This window comes from Phallusia mammillata, chromosome 3 (assembly GCF_965637545.1).
Source record: "Phallusia mammillata chromosome 3, kaPhaMamm4.hap1.1, whole genome shotgun sequence".
Taxonomy (NCBI): domain Eukaryota; kingdom Metazoa; phylum Chordata; class Ascidiacea; order Phlebobranchia; family Ascidiidae; genus Phallusia; species Phallusia mammillata.
In genome coordinates, this window is record NC_137254.1 from 13,767,909 (window position 1) to 13,795,052 (window position 27,144).

The following is a 27,144-nucleotide window of genomic DNA, read 5'->3' on the forward strand; positions in this document are numbered from 1 at the left end:
GACGACATTCCCTCCTGTTTCCATACCTCCACGCAGTGTTGGTAATCTTCAAGCGCCAAAGCCTTTTTCATTAACGAACAGTAGAATGTATCAATAAGCGGCAAAGACGTTTAGTCTAGTCGTGACAGATCCGTCATATTTTCACGTGGAAACCATGCCTTGTCAGCATCACAGCCGAAAGTGCGAAGAAAAGACGCGTACGAGTGGTTTGGGGCAAGATAATTCCTCATATCCAGTAATTTGAACTTATGCGTCTGGATGCTCATAAAGTTGTTGTTTCGTTTTACCACGAAGGTGGTGGTGTCGGCTCGGGTGAGGTGGCGCAGGAACCACCGCGTCATCAGGTTTACGTCATATTTTCTACTGTTAAAACGGATGACTGCTAAAATGGTTAGGCGAAAAGGCGTACGCGGAGTATCGCCAGAGGGTGCCTATTCAGCCAGTAGCCTGTCAATCCCTGCGTTCCATCATTGCTGCCCGTGACGCTTCCTGCATGCGATCGACGAGTTTCGTAGCACCCCCATCCGTAACAAAGCACTGGGTCTCTCCAAACAATCTGCTCGAGAATAATTAACAGCGTGCCGTCGAACAATTGGAAGTTATTGTCTGATGTGTGGAAGTAACGCCTTTCGCCCGTGCCCCGTCGCAAGACAAATCCGAAACCCGTATCGCATCCCAACGTTCTGCGATGATGCCATTAGCGGGATGTGGAGCTGTTTCTGTACTGTCTTCTTTTGGTCTATGGCCGTCGCGCCGTTGAATTGGTCGAGATCTGAGGTGTAAACACCGTTTTACCAAGAAACACGAAAATCACACAAAACGGTCAATGTAAACTTACCGTCTAGAATCGGCGCTGCGGGTAGCATCGCAGACGTGACCCTTCGATGGTATACTGCTAAAACAGTCGATTAATAGCATCAAAGGGGTCAAAAAATTTGAGACATTTGTTGCTTTTACCTTTTTACCAAACAAGACGATTCGGTTCTGTGTTTTCCAACGCATGAATATCCGACTCGTTTAGGTCCTCTTTCCTAAGAAAAGAAATATTTTAGGCGACAAGTGTTTTTATAATGTCCGAAAAGGCAATGGAACCGCGGTGTGACGTAAAAAAAACGATTAACCATTTACATTTAAAAACACACTGAAAAAAGGCACTTACGGTCTGGAATTGGCAGAAGGCTAAAATATTTATGTCTGGGGCGCTATTGCACACGTGAGCCAACAGCGATGAACGCCTGTAACAGTCAGTCGGATAATATACTAAAACCACAGACAGCGCACAAGATGGTTTCTTTCCCACCTACGAATATCCGATCCGCTTGCGTCAGCACTTTGGACAAGTTGGGAAAAAGTTTCCTGCCTAGAAAAAAGAAATATTTTCAGTAACGAGTGCTTCGGTAATGTCGAGCGCAAAAAAAATCTGAAAGCATACCTTTGGCTCGATGGCTTTCACTGTCTTCTGCTAACGCTCTGCAATATAAAAACATCGGTAATTTTTATTTTACTTTGAGAAATTAATATGGGCGTGTTGTTGGTGGCCCGCCATGTGCCAGAAGTGTTGGCAACAGCTTTTTGCATCAGGAAGCTCTGCTCACGTAGACTTGGAGGTTGGCCGAGTACTTTTCTTCGTCGAACCAACCTCCGCTATTTCATTGTCGGCAAACTCGCTCGCACTGCAATATAGGAATGCCAATCGAATAAGCACAATTGCTCAATAAACAGCCACCCGTTGTTGGCTTACCAATGAACAAGTTGCATGACAGCCACTACAACACAACCACTTTTAGCTTAGAGTTGTCACCAAGGTTTAAATATTTTAAAGTAACATGACCGACTGATCTTTTGCAAGCAATTAAGTCTCTAGCCGCAACACTTTTGCAATGAGTTGCTGCAACAAAAACATCAAACCTTAGTGAGTTGCAATCCAAAGTAGTTGTCCAATCTTAGATCGCAAAGTCTCTGGTGTTGGGTCACATCATCAGGATGTTTCTTACGATACAATTACCTGCACTTTTTTAACACAACCAGATTAACTTACAGATACACCGTCTTGGCTCTGATCTGGTTCAAATTGAGTTACCCTTCTGTCACCAGGTGTTGATGCATTTAGAAAGCCATAAACACACTTTTCAAACTTCCTGAGAACAATTTGCTTCTTTTGGAGGCTTGACAAAAATGTTTCTGTCCCAAGTTTCACCTTGTAAAAAAGTTGTTTTTATGTTAATTAATCGTTGTTTGGTAATGCTTAGAACTCTTAGCCCATTTTTAGAACAAGTTGGTGAGATTCTGTATCTAAAGTGTCTCGATCAGTCTCTTGCTCCTTGTTAATGAGTTCTTTTGGGGGCAAACCCCGCGTACAAGGATGCACTTTTGAAGTGCAGTTTTTCATTTCTCTTTTAGTTTTGAGTTTTTTTTTTGCTGCTTGAAAAGAAACATCTGTATGCTAAACTTTGTCAATAATATCAACACAGACAAGACCTCTCTACATTACCAAAATTACCCATGTCAATTTGCCTTTTAGGTCATTCGGTCCACGTTAAATGAATTTTCAAACTTACCAGCTCTGCTCAACACTTTAGCAGTGCAATGCCTTTAGCATTTAAAAACTGATTTCTTGATGTTGTTTCCCCACAAAGGTGTTGTAATTTGTGATTAGATCTCAAAGATGATGATGTTTATGAGTAGTACCCATCAACCGTGGAAAACTCCTTTTCCTGTGCACTTTTGCTACGGCATGACAAAACGTGTTGAACAAATTGGACTGGGCCGGGATGTTGCGTAAAAAAAATGTTGCGACGGCAAGTGGTAGTTTTCCTGATATTGGGTGGCGCACAACATAACAGTATGTTTCATCGAGTTTGATGCTGCCAGTGGTGTCAACATACACAAGGTTGTTTCTTTAAATATTATGGTACAGTTTTTAAAGTTTTTCAGTGTACAAAATGATACCTTAGCCCAGGGGTTTCAAACTCGTTGGGTTCGAGGGCCACATTGCAGTTTGAAAATTATGCCGAGGGCTGCATGTGATTTTTAATCAAATTTTATACACATAAACAACATTTTCGCTATGACAGCCCCATTGCAGATCCTTACTTTACCAACAGGTGCCAATTACCTGCTGGTTTTTGTTTTAAGATTACAGATGTAAAGAAATAGGTATATACCATATATTATTGACGCCCCCAAGTCCCGGATTAATTTCCAACTTAATGCAGAGATTGAGCTGCACAGTATGAAGATCATTTTTTAACTTTTTTTTACCATATAATCTATATTGCGACACTTTTGGTGCCTGTTTTTCGCATTGTTTGCACACAATAGATCCACAAACTCGTTTCTGCGGCCGCGTGTGGCTATCTGGTTTGAGGAAACGGATTGAAGTTATTATTTATCAATCAAATTTCTGTAAATGTTTGAAAAGTAAGAAAAATTCATTGTAATTAAATAAAAATCTGACTAAATACTGCAATTATCGTTAAGTGTTCGCGAGTTTGACACCCCTGCCTTAGCCGATTACGACTTCCAGCGAGCCGATGATATACAACTGACTTGTTTTCATGTTGAGAAAACGTGTTAGAAATAACATGATGCAAACTCCCAAATAGGACTGTGACAAACGGCTGATTAAGAGAATCCGCTGTGATGTTGAGCGAAAACTCGGAATCTGACAGATTTTCAGGGTCAAGACCTCTGCACACTCACTGGGGGTGGGAGGTATTAGTTTGTTACTGGTACATTCGTGCACCCAACGAGTTTAGATTTCAAATGAACCAGGTGACTTTTTTTCCAGTTCCGAGAATTTGGTGGTGGAGGTGTTATAAACTTTCTTTAAAATGGTTTCAAAAGTAAAACAGCAATGTTTTTTTTTTTTCTTTATTGCAAAATCACGAAACAAACAACCGCACAGAGTTACGTGAACTTGTCTTTCTTTAAGAATGGTTTTGAAAGGAAAGTGTCAATGTTTTTTTCACTTATTGCGAAATCATGAAACAAACAACAACACAAAGATTCATTTTCCTTTAATGTGAAATCACGAAACAAACAACAACATCATTTGGTCATGTGTATACACTAGCTGGTTAAGCATCCGGAAACCAATACACCACGACCGTTTACCTTGGTTCAGGGGCGGCTCGAGGGGCGGCTCGTGCTAGGGTGCTGCGGACCTTTTTTTATTCGTTAGTAATATATAATAAGCATAATTTGCCCCTTGATCACCTTTTTGAAACAGCGACACAACAAGCCCACAGCTACAAGACACTTCGAATGACCGTAAAGGTTAAACTCACGCTTTTATATGGGCATGCGGCAAGGTCGTCACAAGGCGGGGCAATATACATTACAGTGTGAGCCATACCTGTTGCTTTATTTACAGGCATCCGAAAAAGCATGCTTCCAAGCTTTGAAAAAATATTTCAAAACTTATCAGATAAAAAGCGACTACAGTACTGTTACATCTTATTTGCCAGTAATTGCCGATTTCTATAGATTCCCGCATTTCCTTAGTACAACTTGTGTTGTAACCTAGTGCGTTGTGTGACGTAACAATGCGCTTAGTTTTCTGTGATAACGCAACGTGGTTTATTTCTTTTCATTGCTGATTTCCGTGGAGCACGGTGCTGCGTCGGTTGTTGTAGAAAAGCTGTTTATTGATGATTATTGGTGAGTCACTTTGTATATATGTGTTTAATGACTCAATATTGTAAATTACCATAATGACTGCTAACCGCTGTGAACTTGAACTAAACTGCAATGACCTAAAATGTCATTCCCCTTTTTTAATAGTCGTACTGTACGTGTGGGTTTATTTAAGTTGTATTTGTTTACGCAGCGTTCTTGTACGATGTTTACGTGAAGCGTGACTTTCTACACTGTTGCTCTACATATCTTGGTAAGCATTGTGTATGACGTCATAATGGCATATTGTGGTCTCCTGTTTTATTGTGTATTTAGGTGTGTGACAGTGATTTCTGGGTTCGCCCATGTTATTTGTTGTCTTCCGGTTCCCATAACAGTTGGTGAGTTTGAAGTTACATTCCTACATTTATAGCGCAGTGCTAATGACATGTCTTTGTAGAAACCGTTTCCTATTCGTTTTCCATCGTTTCTACCTCCTCCAACCATCCTGTTCATTCTTCATTGAAAGTGTTTGAATTTTAAAGTCTGGTGAGTGTTTAAAGAGTAGTAATCCATCTATATTAACGATAAGGTTGTATTTGACTATTCCTTGCATGTCCCTGTATGAGTAAAGTAGCAGTTTTTCAATGATGACACCCAGCTGTGTGAAATGAAGGTTTGGTTTTGGCAAAAAACTTTTATATGAAAGCGGGAATCGTGAAACAGAACTCTTGGGTACATTTACCTCTTTAAGTGCCCAGTTTGAAAAAATATCTGTGGCTACCAAAGGACTACATAATGGAGCTGTGTACATTGAAGATGTATGCTCTTCTGTGATTAAAGACTCTATCTTCTGTAGCTAATGACTCAATATCTTCAGTGTCTGAAGACTCCATACACCGAACTTCATTACAGCTACTATAAGCTTCCTTAAGTCTTTTCCGTTCCCATTTCTGCTTTCGGCACAGTTCCATAAATGGCTTGTAATGAGATCTTTGCACTCTGGCACACAAACTTATATGTGTGTTGATGATTGGGGTTATTAGAGTCGGGATAAGGCTTATATTCTCACATGAGTTAGGGGTATACAAGATTTATTTATAAAGATTGTCATACAAATTCTTACCCAGACCCTCATAGCCCTTGTTAAAATACGTAGATTAAAGTAGCCCCTTAACATACAGACCAAACCACCATTTATGGTGTCAAAAGTGTAAATGAAATACTGAAGTTACATTGCGACTAGTCAAAAGCATAATTTTGTACTTGCGTGGATATATAAGACAGACGACGTGCCCGCAGTCACCATCAAAATCAAAAAAGGCCGAACAAACTTAAACAACGAGGTCGAAATCGAAACCAGTCATGCAGAACGGGCGAGATTAAAGTATCAATTTTGGGGATGTTTTTTTTAACACCAAAAAGATAAGAACAATACATCATTTTGAGCTAAATGTTACCGAGTGAAGACACAGCGATTTTTTTCGCGCATAAGAGAGATATTTTATTGAAACTACAGATAATTTTATTTTATTAGACTTATAAAGCAGTTGCGACCTTTTTCACCTACTTAAGTTTTATTTTGCAACGCAAGATAATATTTGTTTGTTTCTTACTTTTTTAATGTACAACAATAATTACGCATATGTTTTAACAATAATCATACTTGGTTTTTAACCCATAAATTATGCATGGGTTGCATGCCTAACATACTTATGGCATAGTTATCAGTTCTTTATTACTTGATACGGCATACAAGTATAAATCAATCATAAAAAAATATCGGCCGGCCATAAATCGGAGAAAATTTCTGACCGGGGTGTCGTCAACTCAACTGCCAACACTTTTCAAAAGGGTCAATTCAAACGAATCTTTAATCTCAGCAGCAAAAGAGGGGCTACATTTGCGTTTCATACTGCTATTCATGGACAAGGCTTTAAAAGTTGTGACTGTACGTCCTAGTTGATTGCAAAATTGTTTGATCCGAAGTTTTCCCTGGCGAAAACAAAATGTGAATCAGTGGTTGTTTATTGTATTGTGCCGATGTCAGCAGCTGAGCTACGGCTAGAGTTAAAAAAGGCTAATTTTGAAAGGCTAACAAAAATTAATCTTACATAAAAGGAAGGAGATTAGCTTCATTCCGTACCAGGCACTGTGTCTTTTAGAAAAGCTGGAAAACAGGGGGAAGTGGATGGAAAAGTATTCCGTAAACAAACAACATAATTTTATCAGAAATGCCTATCATATCTGGATATTTACGAGGATGCTTAAGCAGATGAAATATCATGGCCTAGTGTTCTTTCATCGGCAGAGCACATTAACACCCAACAACGACTCCCTTTTCGACGAGCATGTGCTAATCAAACGGTATCTGTCTCAACATGATAAAAACGAAAGCTGCAAAAAGGAGTGTTATGAAAAAAAGAGGGTCGAGATATTTGCCTTCCTTTCAGAAAAAAATTTACTCACTTCAAACTTTCGAAAGGTAATGGAATTTGTATTTTGCTTACAGGGACTTCGGCACCGATGGAAAGAATTTTTTCCGTTATGAAAAATATATGGTCTGCGATTTTTATGACAAAGTTAAACCGAACAACGAGTTCTTAAAAAGTCCGAGGTACAGATAAACACGACTGGTCCAAAATGTAATTTGATTGCGTGTTTGCTTTTTGTGTTGAGTAATTCGGATATCGTTGTTCGTTTAAGTTAGGTGGTAGAGTAGTGGTTGAAACGCAATAGATTTTAGCTTAACATTCCTCTAATTTATAGGAATGCTAAAGAATGAATAAAATGTAATTTCTTTGCTGTGTGATTGTAGCTTTTCGTTTGTGTCTGTAAGGTTTACTGTGTTTGTGTACGGGGTATTTTTTGGACAGTATCTACCCGAGCCTTCCGCCTCTCAGTAAGTTTCATTTTCAGGATAAAAATCGTATCGTCTGTTTTTGATGTAAAAAATACCCCATGTTGATGTCGTTAAAAATGTTTGTGTTTTCTGCTGCGCAAATACAGAGCCAGATTTTGTTGATTGTGATCAGATCAACCACCTTCAAGCAGATCGTACAGAAGAGGTCGCGACGGCGTTGTCTTATATCAGTAATATCACCTACTATGCTAACCTTTGTTCCCCCAACACAAAAGAAACGGGAGAAAATTGTTTGGAAGTGTCCCAGTTTAAAGTAAAATATGGCAAATATTACAATGTAATATTTTTGTTGTCATAAACTGCGTCAGATGTCATGTAAAACCGTAGCAAATGTTCCGATACTAAATTTCTCGGTGAGGGTAAAGGAGTCTTGCAACTACTGAATTTATATAATACAAACTAAAAGTTGGTGTATTCATTAAACCAACAACGAATGTTATACGTATTATTATTTTTTGTAATTCGAAAAAATGATACTTGTAGTGGATGCTTCTACGAGGCAAAGTCCGCGTTAAATGTCATCCTAAACACAATTTATTGTGGTTATCATTTCACGAGTGGTCACTAAAAACAATATATTAGGATAAAACAGCATGCATAAATCATATTTACGTAACAAATTTTTTGGTGGGATTTTACAATTACGGCTTACTTGCGCTCCCTAATCAAAAGCAACAACATTTTGAACAGATACGTTTAATTGGTGGGTTCTCTAGTGTGAGTCAAAATGTGGCAATCCAAATGGCTCCTTCGTCGAAATCTTTTTTTCGCAAGCAGTGCATCCAAACGGTTTCTCGTTGGTGTGGATTGACATGTTCAATTGGCTATGCTGTTTCTCACAAACATTACATCGATGTGGTTTCTCTTTAGTGTGGGTCATTATGTGTAGTTTTAAATTTCCCCTCCGGCGAAATCGTTTCTCACAAACGATGCACTGATGGCTTTTTTCTTCAGTATGAGTCACCATGTGTGATTTTAAATGTCTACCTTGGCAAAACGTTTTCTCGCAAATATTGCATCGATGAGGTTTTTCGTTGGTATGGGTCAACATGTGGGTTTTTAAAGTGTGTTTTCGTTGAAACAGTTTCCACAAACATTGCATCGATGTTTTTTTTCTTTAGTGTGAGGCAACATGTGTGCTTCCAAAAGTCGACTTTTGCATCGATGAGGTTGTTTTCCCTGTGGGTTATGTGCTTTTTTGCCAAATCGGTTCTCACAGTAACCAGATTCAAGTGCGATCATTAACTTCCCGTCTTTGCGGTGTTGGCAGAGTTGTGGTTGAAGTCTGATCTATTTTCATGCAAGAATGTTGTTTGAAGCTCATAGAAAAAGTAAATTACTTCGAATCTAAAACTTTAAAGTATAGATGTTAAATTGTAGTGTCGCTATTGTCGCCTGTCAAATGTATTCTTTAGCAAAATAAACATCAATAAGTGACATTTCTATGTTTCATGTTTTTATATTAATCTTATCTAAATGCATTTAGTTGGGCTGTATAGTTACGCGCGTCAGACTTTTGTACTCCTATAATGCACAAAGCAAAAATCTCACTTTAACAATAAAGTTGTAAACAGTCAGGATTAACGAAATCGTCCGGCGAAATAATAGCTCAAAGAAATAATTTAAGCTATTCTTTATGTAAGTTGGCATTATATAGAAAAGCCACATTTCTAGTTTTCTTGTCATTGTTTTGTGTAGAAAAACAAGTTAAGATAAACATAAATTCACAACTGGGATCAGCCCTGAAGCGTCTATGCAGACCAGCGATCACGGCACACTCATATATAAATCACAGTACGCCAGGCCCATTGATGGCGCTATATCGAATCAGCCGGTCACCAAGCATTCACCACCATATGACAAGGCGTAGGCTAGAAAAATCTAGCCTGCGGTGGGATTCGAACCCACGACACGAGTCTTCCCGAGTCATAACATACAGTAATTATGTGGCACAAAAACACACGTGACACAGACTCGAAACAAAGCGGTTGTAAATACGGTGAAACACAACAGTACATAGAAAAAAATTATTAATAAGTGAGTCGAAGTATTTCAATTGGACAACATTTAAGCAAAACTGGTTATAACAATGACTACTAACTAACACATCAGTCATAAATATGGTCAAGTATCATTTAGGTACCTTATAGCCACAGTCAGTATTTTCATCATATTCCATTATACACGTCACAGATTATAATTGCCACACAAAAAATAGCCATAAAGCTTTTTATTTGTATCATAACTGACAAATTCAACAACCACATTACATTTGTATCAGAACTTGTTTATTCAACAACTTTTCTTACTTTTTGTGTACAACTATTAATTGTTTGTAAGTTTTCTTGTTCCAAAATTCCTGTTGCTTGTGGTTGTCATCTCTAAGATATTTCAAAATTCCTGTTTCTTGTGGAATTGTTTGTTCTGCCATTTAATATTGCCTGAATTTCAGTGAGGCATTTCACGGTGTGAGTAGTTCTTGTGGTTGCCTAACCCTGCATGACATATGTGGAATAAAAGATGTTTTATCCCAGTTTTCTTAACTTTTTATTCAGGTTCTTATTATAAAGGTTAATCGTGACTTTTCAAAGTGTTAGATGACCTTTTTCTTTTTCAAGGTGGTAGATACACTTTCTAATTTAATGATAACTGCAAAAACTGAAGCCCACTTACAGGCATCTTAAAAATTCACGACTAACCTTCAAACAAATAAATTAAAACATGGCAAAAAAAATGTTTAACTGAAAATCTAATTATGTTTTGTCCTGTCTTTGATTGGACGCTGCTTTGTGTGGTAATTGTGCAAGAGCCAATCGCAAGAGCTCATGTGTACGATTTATCTGGAGTATATATAAAACCACACTGATTCATTTCAATCTCTTTCGCTCTTTTTTCTTACTGGTCTTTCTGTTTGACTTGTGCTCGCTTATATCAGCGTGTCGCTCTCTATCTTCAAGAAGTAATAAACAAACGAACTGAAGTGCAAGTTTCCAGGACTCGACAAGCTCAGGAGCGTGGGAGGTTAAGGACGGTAGTGTATACACATCTTTAAGTTGTAGTGACGCGGTTGTAAGTTTGGGACTCATCAGCGAACATTAACATAAATCGATCACTACACTCAAAAGCAGAGCAAGAGCACTTTTTTCTTGCCAAATCCACATAAAGTTCTGCAATACTTGTTTCAATGTGTGATACTTACAGCTAAAAAGTTATTACGATTTGTATGTTTGTCTAAACATGTTGTAATATTGTCTATTTTCTTGACAGGACCAACCTGGAAACATGCCTAAGTATCCATGCATTGTTCTCAACAAGCATGGTTGCCGGACACTTGCTTTTTTTGTGGATAGATGCTGGGTGCATCGCAGAACTACAGGATGCCTCAATCGTTTATTGTGTAACCCTGTGGTTTGCATGCCACTATTGCTTCAACATAGAATACCCTAAGAAGTACAAAACTTTTCCTACTTTGTGCAGAAACTTATTTTTAAGAAACATGGAGCCAATAGTTTGCAGACCCCAGGCAAAAGGTACTTTGACCAAGCAAGGTTGAAACCTTTTATGGTAGATTGGCCTAAATTTTAATTAATATTTTTGTTAATACTTTTTTATTCAGTGTTCCAATGAGACAGCACTGTGTTTGGCATATTATGCTGGGTAACTCTAGACAACACGCGTGTTCTATGAGGCGTGTTCAAACAACCTACCAGGTGTGTCGTGAAACTGCAGGCGTAAACAACACGTCAGCTGTGCTGTTTGACAACTAGTTTGTTTACTACGTAAAACCTCATTACACGTTGCAGAAAGTTCTTGCTCAAGAATATATTCGTTAACTTCTATAATTTATAGTATATTCTGAGTAATATATTGTATTGTATATTCTGTGTAATATTCAATAGTATATTCTGTGTAATATTCTATAGTATATTCTGTGTAATATATTCCATAGTATATTTGCGTGTCGCACCTTAATGTTTTCGGCACACCCTATTTGGCAAAATATAGCACAGGGCAGTTCAACCATGACGACTTGGCGGCCACAGGAATGGTATTTTTCAACACTTGATAAGAAGTGAGATTTATTATGTGCCTGAAAATCAAATTCAAACAACTTTATCAACAGACCTTAGTCGTTTATAACGGCACTATCAACCCACAAACCTAACGTAATCATCTAAATCTTGAAAAGATACAATTTAATCACAATAATCTATTTTACACGAGAGTTTTCGTATGTCTGTAATGTATTCTTTTGCAACACAGATTTCGATGTGTTTGGTTTCTTGAAAGTTTCCACAAAATTGAACCATAAACAGAGAAAATCCCATGAACAGGTGACGAGTAAAAAGGGACATGAACATCAGTAACTTCAACAACCAAACGGATAAAACAGCAACAACAGTCGGTAAACAAGAAGAAATACAAAACACAACTGTGTCGCTTTGGATTGTTCGCAAATGTGCCCGGACATGTTCAAATTTTTCCCTTTCCACCAACATAGTTTCATACATTTTCGTTACAGGGACACTACTATTAAACAAAACAATATAAATAAGTCAACAAAATGATTCAACCTAAGTGCTTTAAATTGTACCACCGCAAGAAAAGTCGTTTTTCATTAACTACATGTAAGCAGACGAAAGTATATTTTTACAGCCAAGACGTTTTTTTTTCGTTTATTGTCTTTTTCAATCGACTATATTACCGATGATTTCCTTAGTGTGAGTTAACATATGCCTTTTGAATGTTTCACTACGACAGAATCGTTTCTTACACACCTCACAATGGTGGAGTTTCTCTTTCGTATGGATCAACATGTGCCTTTTCAAATTCCCGCCTAAGCCAATTTTTTTCTCGCAAACATTACATCGATAGTGTTTTTCGTTGGTGTGAGTCAGCATGTGTTTTTTCAAATCCCCACTGCGACTGAATCTTTTTTTGCAAAGGTCGCATTGATACTTTTTGACATCGGTGTGGGTCAACATGTGTCTTTTTAACGACCCGCCCGTGATAAACGCTTTTTCACATGTATGACATCGGTGGCGCTTCTCATGCGTGTGAGTCAATATGTGCGTTTTTAAATTTTCGCGGCGATTAAATCTTTTTTTACAAATGTTACATTCATGCGGTCTTTCGTTACTGTGGATCAATAAATGTGTCTTCAAATAAGCTGCCGAACTAAATCTTTTCTCACAAACTACACATTGTTGAGATTTCTCTTTGGTGTGAGTCAACATATGTCTCTTCAAGTTTCCATAGCGTCCAAATACTTTCTCACAAACATCACATCTATAGGGTTTCTCTTTGGTGTGAGTCAACATATGTCTTTTCAAGTTTCCGTATCGCCCAAATACTTTCTCACAAACATCACATCTATGAGGTTTCTTTACAGTGTGAATCAACTGTGGTCGTTCGAACTGATCAGCTTCTCCAATATGTTCTTTTAAGATCAGTTGAGATTTAAAGCGTCGCGTTGAGTTTTTATTGTCAGAATGACGTTTGTTTTTCAATAAGGAGTCACCTGAACACCTCGATTTCATTTCCAAGTGTGCCATTATGATCCTGCAAACTTTTTAAACAATCAATCTTTTATGTCTCTATATAACTCCTTATACCTCAAAAAGTTAAAAAAACATGCAAATAATATTCTGCACGATCCCAATGTTTACAGCCTGAACAATAGTTTTTGGCCATGCATGTTTGCTAGCATTCCCTACATCTGATATGCAATAAATTTCTTGTGTCTTTTATTACCACAATCAACTGCTGCCCTCATGTCTTCTATTTCTTTTAACTCCACTGCTAAATCAGTTAAAGTTTGATTTGTAAAAAAATCGGATGCAGAAACAAGTGGTGCGAAAACAACACAAGACTTTTTAGTCTCCGAGTTTCTTTTTCCCCTACCATCTTCTTTGTTTGAAAACAGGGGTGCAAGGATACTGATAAGGTGTTAAAATATTTTGCGTCTGTTTTGTTGCAAGAAAAAAATGTCACCCACTAAATGGAACTAGTTAGACTGTGCCTGTCTTCCTCGTGGGTTAAAACTTCGATATTTTCATACACAGTACCAGTCAACATTACAAGAGTTAAGAAGGTTTAGTTTTACGACATAACGAGCTACATCCTTTTCTGAAGCGAGCGATCCACCTGAAAGCGACATGGCATTGTTAGTTGTCATGTGGCCGATCTGATAGCAACTTACTACACATCTCACGGGAGAGAATTTTTGAAGTCTTGTCCCACCAAAAGCCCGTAACTTTTGGGAAAAATCTGGCTACACTCTCTAACAATCCCCTAATGCAAACTGATGGTGCATGAGATTTTGGATGGTCTACAGGACGTTTACTAAATTTGGTGATAAACATGTTGAACGAGTATCAAAATGTTATTCTATTTCACTTCTTGAAAATCGGTTTTAAACAATTATGTCTCAAGTCCAAATAGTAGTTTTGTATGCATACTTCGATCTTGCTAAAAAAAAATGGTCCACGAATTATTATGGCAGGGGTTGTGGTCCATGGCCTGGAACGTGTTGAGAACCCTGACATTTAACTATAACTTTCTGTAAGAGCGCACAGAACTTCACTGAAACAATACCTTCCTGTCAGCAAGATTGTATATTAGTTGTGTAAGATCTATTGTTTCAGAACGCTTTAAAACATCAGCATTAAGTAACAAACAATTTACTAACGCAAACCTCAAAGGTAAAATCAAACAAACGCGAAAAAAAGTTGCGACAACCCTGTGGAGAATTAGAACGTAGAGAGGATGTTGGCTTGCATATTTATGTGTTTGATCTCCCATATCACTAATTAGTTGACACCCATTCTAAATCTTTTTGCTTTGCGACAAACAGATAATGTAACATTTTAACACCCTTGTCTAAAGGAAAATGAAAAAAAATAACTCTAAAGCTAAAGTGATGGTTTTGTTTTGGCACCAGCTGATGTAAACATAATATAACAGAACGCTAGGGATTTCTGCTGTTACAGAGTTGACGAAAGAAGCTTATTACCACAAGCGAGGTTTGATGAAGTCCTAGCATTTCCACTCGCAGGACAGCAACATGAACGTTAGAACAGACGTTTGATAATATCAGGACTTCAAAAGTGCGTGAAAAGGCCTCCTACTACATTATTCGGTGAGTGTGACGATGTATACACGAGCGGGACGGTTGATTACATTGATATTTTATTTCGTTGTTACGAAAAGAATTATTAGAAAAGAAATACGAGGAATAATAATTAAAGTTTTTTTTCAAATATTAGGGGCAAACGGTAATTAGATATTAACGCAAAAGTACATAAGAATCTAAAACTTCATTTGAATATTTGAAGATATAGGTAATGTTTCACAAAAACGGTCAAAAGCATAATATTGATAGGGCAGGATAAATTTGGCGCATATTGCACCAAAGTAGTATGTATTATCGGAAGCTAGTTTTCTAGCCTGCTGAACGCGGCTGTGCCTTTGTTCTAGAAAAGCCATAAAATATTGCGGGTATTTGGCTGGTTACCCCTGAAGATAGAACCGCCACGCTAGTGTGAAATCGTCACAATCACCGAAAAGTGTAGCATGTAATTGATATTTTCTGTGCGAAGCATCTCACGTAGGTTGTTAAAATCTTCTTTCCATCTGGATCTGCTTAGGTTTCTAATATCCAATAGGAGAACCATTCAAACAACGGCCGGCCGGATCATTTCTCTAATAAGTGGGACGACGAAACGTTGACTAAGTTGTTTCAAACATTAGATGTTTAGTTGTTTAACTAATATGAAAAGATGAAAACCCTGGATTCGGAATCTGAGCAACCATCTTCGCAAAAGGAAAACGCGTTTCAAGTATCTTCCAACCAACAACAAACTAGCAAAAAAGAAAGTGATTACCAATGCGAATTTTGTAAAAGATGCTTTGCAACTAAAAATGCTTTCAAAAATCACCTTTGCGCCCACACTTGGGATGTTTGTGAAAAGAAGAATAGTAATGATAAACATTTGGAAAGACAGAAGTCAAATATTAATATTGAAAAGAAAACTCATCGAGGAAAAATTTGGCCAAAGTGGACATTTAAAAAGACACATGTTGACACATACTAAGGAAAAGCCCCATCAATGTCATACTTGTAAAACAAGATTTGCACAAGGTGTACATTTAAAAAGACACATGATGACACACACCAACGAAAAACCTTATCGATGTGATGTTTGTGAAAAAAGATTTGCTCAAGGTAGTCATTTAAAGAAACATATGTTGACACACACCAACGAAAAATCTCATCATTGTACTGTTTGTGGAAAAGTATTTCGCGAAGGAAGAATTTTAAAAAGGCACATGATGACACACGGCAACGAAAAACCTTATCGTTGTGATGTTTGTGAAAAAAAATTTCGCCATCGAGAAACTTTAAAAAAACACATGTCGGTACACACCAATGAAAAACCTCATCGATGTAGTGTTTGTGAAAAAAGATTTACCCAAAGTGGAAATTTGAAAAGACATATGTTAAGACACAACGAAGAGAAACGTCATCTCTGTCTTGTTTGTAAAAAAAAGATTTGCCCAACAAAAAACCTTATCGATGTGATGTTTGTGAAAAAAGATTTGCTCAAGGTAGTCATTTAAAGAAACATATGTTGACACACACCAACGAAAAATCTCATCATTGTACTGTTTGTGGAAAAGTATTTCGCGAAGGAAGAATTTTAAAAAGGCACATGATGACACACGGCAACGAAAAACCTTATCGTTGTGATGTTTGTGAAAAAAAATTTCGCCATCGAGAAACTTAAAAAAAACACATGTCGGTACACACCAATGAAAAAAGATTTACCCAAAGTGGAAATTTGAAAAGACATATGTTAAGACACAACGAAGAGAAACGTCATCTCTGTCTTGTTTGTAAAAAAAGATTTGCCCAAGGTGGAGATTTGAAAAGACACATGTTGATACACACCAATGAGAAACCTCATCGATGTGAAGTTTGTAAAAAAGCTTTGCACGAGGCGGATATTTGAAATCACACATGTTGAGATACACACCAATGAGAAACCTCATCAATGTGAAGTTTGTGAAAAAAGGTTTGCACAAAGTGGAAATTTGAAAGCACACATGTTGACACACGCACCCACCAGAGAGAAACCTCATCGATGTGATGTTTGTGCAAAAAGCTTTGCTCGTAGTGGAGTTCTGAAAAGACACAAGTTGATCCACGCCGTTGAAGAGAAGTTTTAAAAAGCCCGATGTCGACGCACATTGTTCCGAAATCTCATCACACTAAAGAAAACTGTGTCAACATTACTTCTGAATTCTCATTGATGAAATATTTGTAAATAATTAGTAAAACATTAAAAAGACATACAATGAATGTTTAGTGGCAAACATGTTTGACAGAGAGAACCTTATCACTGTTCCTTTGGGTAAAATATTTTGGCCAGAAAATACTACGTATTATCTTGTATATCCCATGAAATAAAATAGGTGTTGTTATGTCTCCACAAACTGTTCATGTACATAATGATTTCTTATTGACTTTTGCCGAGATTTAAAACAATACGTTGTCATTTGAATATACATTCGCTTTACTAACGTAACTGAGACGCTGACACAGAGACAGGCACTAAAGCCGAGTGCACACTGCCAAACGACATGACAACGATAGGGAAATACCCACCTGTCGCACGACGGCCTCCTGATGATCTAAACCGATGCCGACGATTGCTATCGATGCCCAATGCACATTGGCTACGATTGTCGGTTTACAATCAATACACCACTTATGGCTTAAATTGTTTAATTGAAGCATACCTTAAACCAATAACTTCTTTCAATAAAAAATGAAATGAAAACATTCAAGTGAAAAATACTGCTCTTGTATTTACAATTGCTTCTTACAAAATATGACAATGGTTAGGTAAATGGGCAGTATCAAAGAAGTAGAAACACTGAAAGGAACATGAAGAAAACAACACCTAAGAATAAACACTACAGAACAGTGCTAAAACATGACAAGTGTTTGGCAGCAATGAAACCCTGAATAACAATGAAAAAAAATGTGCATAAGGCATGGTATTTACAAGTTTTCGGAATGCACTAAAATGTCTGAATACAATGTATTTGCAATTTGTTGTATGTACAAGCCAACTACATCTGGTGATTTTGATCTTAATTCAGCTGCTACAAATGCGGCATAATGGTGCACTTCCTTTAGTTAGATCTCTGGCTCACACTCAGCATTTGACCCTGCAATAGAACAAGTTTAGTACCATTATCAGTTTTCTTCGCAATTGATTTACTCCACCTGAATTTTCACACCACTAGCTAATGATTTCTTGGCCCTTTTTGCATGTGGTTCTGTTGCAGTTGAAGCTACATATTCAGGACTGGCAGGAGGCTCACATTCAAGTGAAGAATTTAATGCACTGTCGATTGTAGTGCTGGAATTTCACCTTGAGAAACATCAGTTCTATTGCCACGGGGTTCTTCATTGATTAAAAAATGGTCTTTGGTGCTAGCAGAGACTAAGCAGAGACTGCACGCTGCCCATTTAGCGACAACATAAATGGGGTCTGTGCTTGGGAGAGGGTATTTTGGACCAAGCACATTCCAAAGAGCTTGACAGGTTTCTTGCAATATGACTCCCACAGTTGTATGTCTAACTCGAAATGAGTACGAAAGCTGCTTTTGTGATGAACCAGTTGCAAAAACCTATTAATAATATTAATAATACAAACAACCATGCAGAAAGCAAAAATCAATCTCTGCTTTGGACTTATTGGTTTCCGAAAATTTGTATGCTGTTTTTCTATAGCTGGCGTTACTTGTTGCAATATGTCATAAAAATGTTTTGCTGTCATCCTAGCGTATTGTCGAAATTTTTCTTCATCGCTTCGGGCAAGCAGTTCATCAACCAAAATAAATTCAGACTTTGTGTCTCTTTCTTTGAACATCTCATCAACCCATACACGTCTGCCAGTGGTTTTAATTATTATCCAAGAATTTTTTTACCATTGAGGTGTTTGTAATACTTACCTTGAGTTATTCTCTTGCATGAATGATAACACCATCACTTCTTGTTGCAATAAAACCAGTTTTTCACTTGCTTCTCTACGTATGCTCCTACGCGGTGTGCATTGGCATACGTGACAACCCGTCGGCGTCGGATCAGAAGGCGCAAACGACACGATAACGACGGCGGTGTGCATTGAGTTTGACCGACACTAAGATCTGATAAGTTTATACTTACGTCATACTTGTCTATCGTTTGATAAACTTTGGTCAACATTTTAGTTGTTTGCGGTCGACTATGGACTGTTGGTTTCATTTTCTCTTTTAACTTCAACATTGCACAACAACAGTAGGATGAATTGGACAGAAGTTTTTTCCATGTAGGGGTGTGAGTAATCATATTATACTCGTTGGAGCAGATGCGTTGTTGATTCCTTCTGGATATCGTTCTGTTGCCCCACCGCATATCATTTTTTTCGCGTTTAAATCTGACTTCTAAAAATAATGTAACTAAGAATTTGACTGTTTTATTACGTTAAAAAATGTTTGGTTATTTTGGTGATCGTAACCTCTATATCTTTGATCGACTCATCGTTTGTTATGTTTCAGGTTACCATACTGCAGTGGTTACTTACCTTTTTAATATGCCGAACCCACACGACTTTCTGCAAACTTTCGTCGAACCCCAATTTAATACATATTTGCAACCCATAAAAAACGAAATATATTGGACCTTTTGTTGTTGCTTCCCGTCGACAATCCTAGTGAATTTTGGATTTGTTTTCGAAAGGCCCACACCCTAAGATCACTTTCACATGTAAGCCGGTTCGTTTTTTCGTTTTCACGTTAACTAGAAAAGAAACTGCTTGCTGAAGATTTCTTATGTTAAAAGTCTGATTTATAAACCCGCTGCAGTTATTATATCGAAGGCATATGGTTCAGGTATCCACTCTGGATATTGACGTTGGTCAGGGAAATAATGCTCTGCTGCTTATAAGCTCATCTAATTGACGAAGTTGTTAATTCCCATGCGGTTTAGCCACACTTGCAATCTCGTGATGTAGCTCACTACATACGATGGCCAATAGGTTAATGAAAAAATAATTTACTTTTTTTTGTAAGGCAAGGACACGACTGACCACTTTTGTCTCGAGACAGCCAGCGAGCAAAACTTTAGACTGTGAATCCATCTGTTCACAAACTTTATTGAAAATGCGATGATTGAGTGTGCGTACTCGAACGTAATTTACAGTTTCCACAAAAATTTGGAGCAGTTTACCTTCCTCGCAATTAGATACGCAACTTCATATGACACAGTAAGAATTGGTTTATCAATTGAAACAAACCCGTAAGTGGCAAATGGCTGCACTAAAATGAAATTTGTCCCTCTTTTTCAAATTCATCAAGTTTGGGTTTTTAAAATCAGTGACCCAAGTAACATGAAGGCCACATCAGTTATACACCTGTTTATACACTTGTGAAGGAATGATAAAAAGGTGCGACAAGCGTCGTATAAAAACGCTAGATAAAAAGGTGCGCAGAAGCGAGGTGTAAGCAATGTAAGTGGGTCTGGACATTGGAAAACTTCAGACATATTAATTCTGATACCATTGCACCTATTCTATCACCATTTGAAAATAATATATTGATTGATCATTTGCTTTTTGATATGACAGCGCGATTTATGACTTTTATGAGTGATATATTTTTACAATTTGCATCAATTGACATTGTGTAATAAAGTTGCACCTTATTTCCCAAGTTGAGCACCTTATTTCCCATGCGATACTGCTATTGCGATTTAACCGTGGAATAAAAAAATATATTTACATGAAGTGTTTGACCTGTGTTTATAACCGCTATGTGATGTTTTTGGTAAAAAATGTCTTGTGATTGGCAACAAACCTATCTGTTGTGTTCAGTTGGTCTATATTGCTTCAAAAAAGGTGTATTTTTTCCGCTCAGTCATTTGCGTCGCGACGGTTTTGATGAGAAAAAAGATAATTTGTTGACTAACAGTAAAAGATAATTTGTTGATGTTTTGAATCGGTTTTCTTGCTTAACACAAAGCACCAATGTTTATGATGTTGCACAATTTTTTTGATACATTATGCACAAATCACGGTCGGAAACATGTATCCAAAACTATCGTTTTTTTGCAAAATGTTTGATCAACAGTTGTTTTTACCCAGTCTCTTTATCCGTATGCGGATGGAATGCAAATTGAATTTGAACCGTCCTTGTATTCTCAAAAATAAACAAGCTATTATGAGACATTTTCGTCATGTTATATATTCATTGTTGAAATACAAATCGAAACGAACTTTAATAGAGTTTTTCATTGAATACAGTTTTATGCAAATAACATTGCAAACATTTTAACAACAATCAATAAAGCCGTTGCCTGAATGAAGTTCCTTTTACAAATCCAAATCTTGTACTTTTTATTTAGTGTGAATCAACATGTGTCTTTTCAAATTATCAAAACGTCGAAATGTTTTTTTTCACAAACGTCACATCGATGGTGTTTCTCATATGTGTGTGTTAACATGTGTCTTTTCAAACTTCCGACAACACCAAATCTGTTTCCACACACATCGCATTGATGGTTTTCATCTTTGGTGGGAGTCAAGATATGTTTTGACGAATAACTTTTTTTTTGACAAATAACTTCCGTGCCTAAATCTTTTCCTACAAATATCACATTGATGTTTTTTTCTCGTTGGTGCGAGTCAACATGTGTGTCTTCAACGTTCCTCTCAGACCAAATGTTTTCTCACAAACATCACACCGATGTGGTTTTGCTTTGGTGTAAGTTATCATGTGCGTTTTTGAATTTTCACTGCGACTAAACCATTTGTCACAAACATGGCATCAGTGGCGTTTCTCCTTAGTGTGAGCCAACATGTGTATTTTCAAGAGTCCCTTCCGACTAAATTGTTTCTCACATACACCACACGAATGCGGTTTTTCATCAATGTGAGTCAACATGTGCCGTTTCCAATTTCCTCGGCGACTGAATATTTTCTCACAAACCTCACACCGATGAGATTTGCAGTTGGTGTCAGTAAGCCCGAATCCTTTTAAGACTTCAGAGAATCTGGAAGTTGTAGATCTGTAACCTCGAAGATCGAATAATGATGCAATCTCATCATAAATTTATTTATTTTTACCTACAAAAGAAATATCATGAAATACATCTTTATTTATTGACTAATTAAGCAAGGTTGACAAGCTTTTTTTTAGGCCTGCAGCGTCGCAGTAATAGCTGTGTCTTGACAGGAGGAAGCCCACATTTATTTCACGAGTAAGTACAGTTTTGTAACTTTCTAGTAAATCCACTTGGTGTATGCAGTTTAATGTGCACTAGGGCTTAATCTTTTTCACACAAACATATCTCTGAAGTTTGTCATTAGTGTGACTTTTGTTGCAAAAAACACATGTTTTATGCGACATTCAGTTAAAGAAGGAAATGCGCGATCTGACTCCAAAAATAAGAACTCTAAAGACTCCTGACTGATAACAACTAGAGCGTAAAACAAGGTTTATTAAACAATATATGAAGCGACAACAAACGTATAACGTTGGCGATAACTTCGTCTAAAGTGAGTAAGTAAGTGAGTGTTTCGGTTAGTTAGCTAGATAGTTAGTTTTTTCCTAGATTAGCAAACGCGAATATATAGTGAAATGACAACGCATGTTTGTAGCTCGGAGCGAAGGTGGTGTCGCTCCGAAACAAAGAAAATAATTATTGTGTAACGAAGGCGGCTACAAGAAACCAGTTTACGATTGCCTAAGTGCTAGGGCGTGTTGTTTTAGAAAACGGGACATCTAAGACCGCTAGAATTTAAAGGAAAGACAAAATTGCCTTGACGTGTCAGATGTGCCGCTAAAATAAAAATACACAAAAATACAAAATACGCATTGCTACACTTTAACACAGGGGCGGGCAACATACGGCCCGCGGGCCGGATCCGGCCCGCGACGGGATTTCGAGCGGCCCGCGGACAGTTTCCGATCTTACATGATAATGTGGCCCGCGGCCACAGTCTGCCGCAATCACCCACTACTTGCTTACTACGTCAAATTATAGTTGTAACGGACAGTAACGCTCACCAATAGCAAAAATCTTTCCCGTCGTTGTTACCATTGTACCATGCGTCCATTGTTACGACATAGCTGCCAACCTTGTGTGTGGCTTGCTTTCACGGTTTTCTTTGTTTCCACACGTGTAGCCTAGCTAATGATTCAGCAGCATCTAAGTCTGTGGTGTATGCATTAAAGTTGCTGTGGTGAATAAGTTTGTGTTATATTAATTAGATTGTTTGGACTGTATTGTAATAGTGACGTTCTTGGTTGTATTTGGTTTATTAAGTGGCCAAATATCCGTTTTAAATTCATGAACAATAAATAAAGTGCTTCTGAAACTGACTATCTTATTCTGCCAATCAGGAGACTGTAAGGTAGAATTGGCGAGAAGGCTTGAATTCTACAATAGTGATTGTAAGTTAGTTTTACTTCCTTGTTTTTTTTGTGTTTTTCGATTCTTTGTTTTCGGTTAAAATTAGATTTAGAATTTACAGTAAATATTTTCCCATGGATTTTGCCAAGAAACGTAAAGTTGACAATGAGTGTCGCGAATTTAACAAAGATTGGATGCCCAAGTACTTTTTCACGCAAGTCGGCAAGAAAGCAGTATGTTTGTTGTGCAATGAAAGTGTTGCCGTGTTTAAAGAATACAATATTAGCCGCCATTATGCGACAAAACATGCAGGTTATGGCAGTACTTTATCAGCAGCGGAACGGCAAACAAGAGCAACAGAACTGGACAGAAGACTTGTAAGGCAGCAGAATGTATTCATAAAAGCCCAAACAGCCCAGAAAACAGCTACTCATGCCAGCTTTGTGGTCGCATACAACATTGCTAAGCACAGCAAATCGTTCTGCGATGGTGAATTTGTCAAAATGTGCATGCTCAATGTAGTTGATCTCGTCTGCCCAGAACAAAGAAAGAAGTTTGAAGAAGTCAGTTTGTCGAGAAGAACTGTAACTCGGCGCATTGAAGCAATGGGTGAAAACCTGACATCACAACTGAAAGAGCATGTACCTTCATTTCAGCTGTTTTCCTTGGCATTGGATGAAAGCACTGACATAGGTGATACTGCACAGTTGCTCATCTTTGTACGAGGCATTTCAGAAAACTTTGAAATCACAGAAGAATTGCTCTCAATGGAATCAATGAAAGGCACTACTACCGGAAAAGATTATTTTGAATGTGTGAAAAATGCCATGCATACAATGCAACTACCATGGCAAAAACTGGCCAGTGTTACTACGGATGGTTGTCCATCTTTGACAGGAAAGAAGGTTGGTTTACTGAAGAGACTGGGTGACCGTGTTGCAGAGGTCGATTGCACCAGGGAGCTGATATTTCTACATTGCATAATACACCAGGAAGTGCTATGTAAAAGTGTGCTTAACATGAAACATGTTGTGGATCCAGTTGTGAAAGTTGTCAATTTCATTAGGGCAAGAGGTCTAAATCACAGAGAGTTTATCAAACTTCTGGAAGATTGCGGCTCGGATCACAGTGATGTTTTGTATCATACTGCTGTACGGTGGTTGAGCTTGGGGAAAGTTCTGAGACGTGTCTGGGGCCTGAAAAACGAAATATTACTGTTTTTGGAGATAAAAGGGAAAGATACAGAACATCCTCAACTTAGAAATTCTGAATGGCTTTCAGATCTGGCGTTTTTAGTTGATCTCTTTGAACACATGAATGAATTGAACAGCAGACTTCAAGGGAAGGGCACTTATGCTCACGAAATGTTCTCAACAGTGAAGGCATTCAGGGTAAAGCTAAAGCTGTTTTCTCGCCAGCTCAGTCAGAATATCACAACACACTTTCCAACACTCAAAACTATGGCACCCCAGATGATGACAACTGAGAAGTACACCAATATGATATCTGCACTAGACAATGAATTTGGTCGTCGTTTTGCGGACTTTCAGAAACTTTCTACTGAGTTTGATATCTTGTCATCACCCTTTACAACTGACTTTGAAAAGGTGCCGGATGCTCTACAGCTGGAGTTAATTGATCTGCAGTGTGACTCTTCCCTGAAAGAGAAATTCCAATCTGCAAGCATTGACAAATTTTATGCGTCACTGAATGAATCCAAGTTTGCCAACCTGAGAAAGATGGCCATGAAACTACTTGTTCTGTTCGGGTCTACATACATTTGCGAGCAAACATTTTCGACCTTGAACATTAACAAGACAAAGCTGCGTTCCAATCTAACTGATGTTCACGTGCAGTCTTTACTAAGGGTTTGTACCTCCGACATGCAGCCAGAGTTCAAAGAACTTGTTGACAACTGTGATCGGCCACAGATGTCTCATTGACTTTAACAGCTATTGAAGTACATTACGTTAATAAATTCATTCATTACTGTTTTTGGTCTCTATGCTTTAAACTTAAAGTTTACATTAACTACGATTTATTCCTTGTATAGGTGGATAAATACGCGATTAATGTATCCGTTTTTAGGAATCCGGCCCGCCAAGTACTCTATTTTCCCAATCAGGCCCGCCGACTGAAGAAGTTGCCCGCCCCTGAGCTAAGGTATGCTATGTTGGTGGTATATTATGATTTAGGAATACAAACATGTTTTTGGTGTTAAGGTTTCCATCAGCAAACCAGAGGTCTGTGATTTTACTATTAACTGCGATGATCAAAGTGACGAAAAAAACTGAACTAACGATGGAAGGTTTTATTGTGAAAACAAACAACCATTATTTGTTGAAAAGAAAAAGGTTTTGTTGCTTTCAATAACCATAACTGCGGTTTTTCTTTTTTAAATGTACAACCGACAGAAATTCAATGGATTTGGCGATTGTTCAGACTGGAGCGACGAATGTCCATCCAAATCGACTAGAACAAATGAGAACATTTTCTCATCGCGATACGAGCTGATCGCTAATCCTTTTTTACGAGCTATTGTTTGGATCATGGGCTTTCTTGCATTGTTTGGCAATTTGGTAGGTTTCCGTTTGTTGAAATTAAAAAAAGTAGAACAACCAAGGTTTAAAATTACCTATCTTTGGAAATTTGGTATGTTTAGTCTTGTTCTATTACACTGAATGAGATGCAAGATAATAACAACACCGAAGTATCACGTTTGAGTTTTGCAACTGCATCACAGGTCGTCATGTTTGCGGAAACAAAAACATTGATTACAACTGACTCCCAAACGGTCGCATTTCGTATCAACCATCTTCTTGTGTTAAATCTATCCGCTTCTGACCTGCACATGGGGGGTTATTTGCTCATGCTGGGTGCAGCTGGTGTTCACTACTCTGGAAATTTCTGTGCCAATGACCTTGTTTGGAGGTCAAGTGGAAGTTGTACTGCAATGGGAATATTGGCTTTGCTTTCCAGCGAAACATCAGTATTTACAATGGTTCTGCTGACCTCATTCAGACTCTATGCTGTGTTACATGTAAGTAAAAATCAGTTGTGTGACTGCGGGTCATGTTTTTTTAACAATGAATTATTTTTGCAGCCTTTTAATGCATCTCTACACCCGAAGCTTAGAGTTGTCATCCTTACCATTCTTTTGTCCTGGTCAATTTCATTCACTCTGGCATTCATTCCTCTTACATCCCAATTTCAACATTTGTTTGAAATTAAAGCGTGGATAAAGGAAAACCCGTTTTTCCCTAACGCTAAAGTGCCATTTTTAAGTAAGCAAATTTTGTAGAATCTTTTTTTTAATCCTTGATTGTATCTTTTTTTATTCAGGCATGGAAACTTTCATGAAGCGCTTTGTAAATTTTCACCACAATTTTACACTCAACGGTTCCCGGCAATATGGGAAAGCAATGCTAAGGGATGGATTTTTTAAATATTCTTGAAGACTATCATTATACTGAAATGTTTGAGATTGCAGGGTATTTCGGGTATGCGATACCATCTATGTTTTATGCAATTTTAATTATAACTTTGCAACTTCCAATATCGTTTTTGCAGATACTACAGCACCAACAGCGTTTGCATTAGTAAACTTTACGTGAAACCAACCGACAAGGCTTGGGCATACTCACTTGGTATCATCATACTCAACTTCTTGGCTTTTCTATTTGTGGCAGTGACATACATTTGGATTTACAAAAAGTCAACGGCCAGTGGGAGAAAAGTGAATGAAATGGCGAGAAATCAAAGAGCGGAAAAACAAAACCAAGGTAAATCTAATGAGATGAGTTTGTGTATGAAGGAACACAGTTGAACTATTTTGCGTTTGTCAGAAATGCAAAACAAAATCATCCGACTGATCTTCACCGATTTCTTCTGCTGGATTCCTATTTCGATCATCGCTTTCTTAAACTTCGGTGGAGCAACTGTTCCTCCAGTGATCTACGCAGTTTCGGCAATAATCTTGCTTCCCATCAACAGCTCCCTCAATCCTCTCATCTACTCAAACGCACCAAAAATGCTCTACGATTATATTCGGGAGCGTTTGTTTGAGTTTTGTTCACGTCAACAGCCAGAAGCCAACCGACGAGTGAACGTGATAGTTGTGGACGAAACCCCGCTTTAA

At 37.8% G+C, this 27,144-nt stretch overlaps 3 protein-coding genes, 2 long non-coding RNA genes and 1 pseudogene across 5 annotated transcripts; 5 read left to right on the top strand and 1 right to left on the bottom strand.

Moving 5' to 3' along the window:
- Window positions 1–134: 134 nt before the first annotated feature.
- Window positions 135–5,149, top strand: LOC145219052 (uncharacterized). The gene is made up of 4 exons (XR_013857830.1): window positions 135–4,662; window positions 4,832–4,891; window positions 4,954–5,018; window positions 5,078–5,149. It is a non-coding gene; the product is annotated as an uncharacterized LOC145219052 (long non-coding RNA).
- Window positions 5,150–10,029: 4,880 nt separating this feature from the next.
- On the bottom strand, window positions 10,030–13,095 carry LOC145218976 (uncharacterized; annotated as a pseudogene).
- A 2,368-nt stretch (window positions 13,096–15,463) lies between these two features.
- On the top strand, window positions 15,464–16,233 carry LOC145218993 (uncharacterized). Its single transcript, XM_080086411.1, has one exon. The coding sequence runs from the start codon at window positions 15,464–15,466 to the stop codon at window positions 16,160–16,162; it is 699 nt and encodes a 232-aa protein (XP_079942537.1). The 3' UTR covers window positions 16,163–16,233.
- A 6,907-nt stretch (window positions 16,234–23,140) lies between these two features.
- On the top strand, window positions 23,141–24,949 carry LOC145219600 (general transcription factor II-I repeat domain-containing protein 2A-like). Its single transcript, XM_080086943.1, has one exon. It carries the CDS (start codon window positions 23,141–23,143, stop codon window positions 24,947–24,949), a length of 1,809 nt encoding a protein of 602 aa, XP_079943069.1.
- Window positions 24,950–25,064: 115 nt separating this feature from the next.
- On the top strand, window positions 25,065–25,269 carry LOC145219047 (uncharacterized). The gene is made up of 2 exons (XR_013857825.1): window positions 25,065–25,169; window positions 25,229–25,269. It is a non-coding gene; the product is annotated as an uncharacterized LOC145219047 (long non-coding RNA).
- Window positions 25,270–25,405: 136 nt separating this feature from the next.
- LOC145219601 (G-protein coupled receptor GRL101-like) lies at window positions 25,406–27,144 on the top strand. The gene is made up of 6 exons (XM_080086944.1): window positions 25,406–25,585; window positions 25,750–26,046; window positions 26,110–26,290; window positions 26,349–26,412; window positions 26,577–26,788; window positions 26,852–27,144. The coding sequence occupies exons 1-6, from the start codon at window positions 25,406–25,408 to the stop codon at window positions 27,142–27,144; spliced, it is 1,227 nt and encodes a 408-aa protein (XP_079943070.1).

What these genes read in the sequence shown, in the direction of transcription:
- LOC145218993 (XM_080086411.1), top strand. Translation starts at nt 15,464, where the DNA reads ATGCTTTCAAAAATCACCTTTGCGCCCACACTTGGGATGTTTGTGAAA.
- LOC145219600 (XM_080086943.1), top strand. Translation starts at nt 23,141, where the DNA reads ATGGATTTTGCCAAGAAACGTAAAGTTGACAATGAGTGTCGCGAATTT.
- LOC145219601 (XM_080086944.1), top strand. Translation starts at nt 25,406, where the DNA reads ATGTACAACCGACAGAAATTCAATGGATTTGGCGATTGTTCAGACTGG. An exon ending in GACTCTATGCTGTGTTACAT is followed by an intron (nt 26,047 to 26,109) that starts GTAAGTAAAAAT and finishes TTATTTTTGCAG; the next exon opens with CCTTTTAATGCATCTCTACA. An exon ending in TTTACACTCAACGGTTCCCG is followed by an intron (nt 26,413 to 26,576) that starts GCAATATGGGAA and finishes TCGTTTTTGCAG; the next exon opens with ATACTACAGCACCAACAGCG.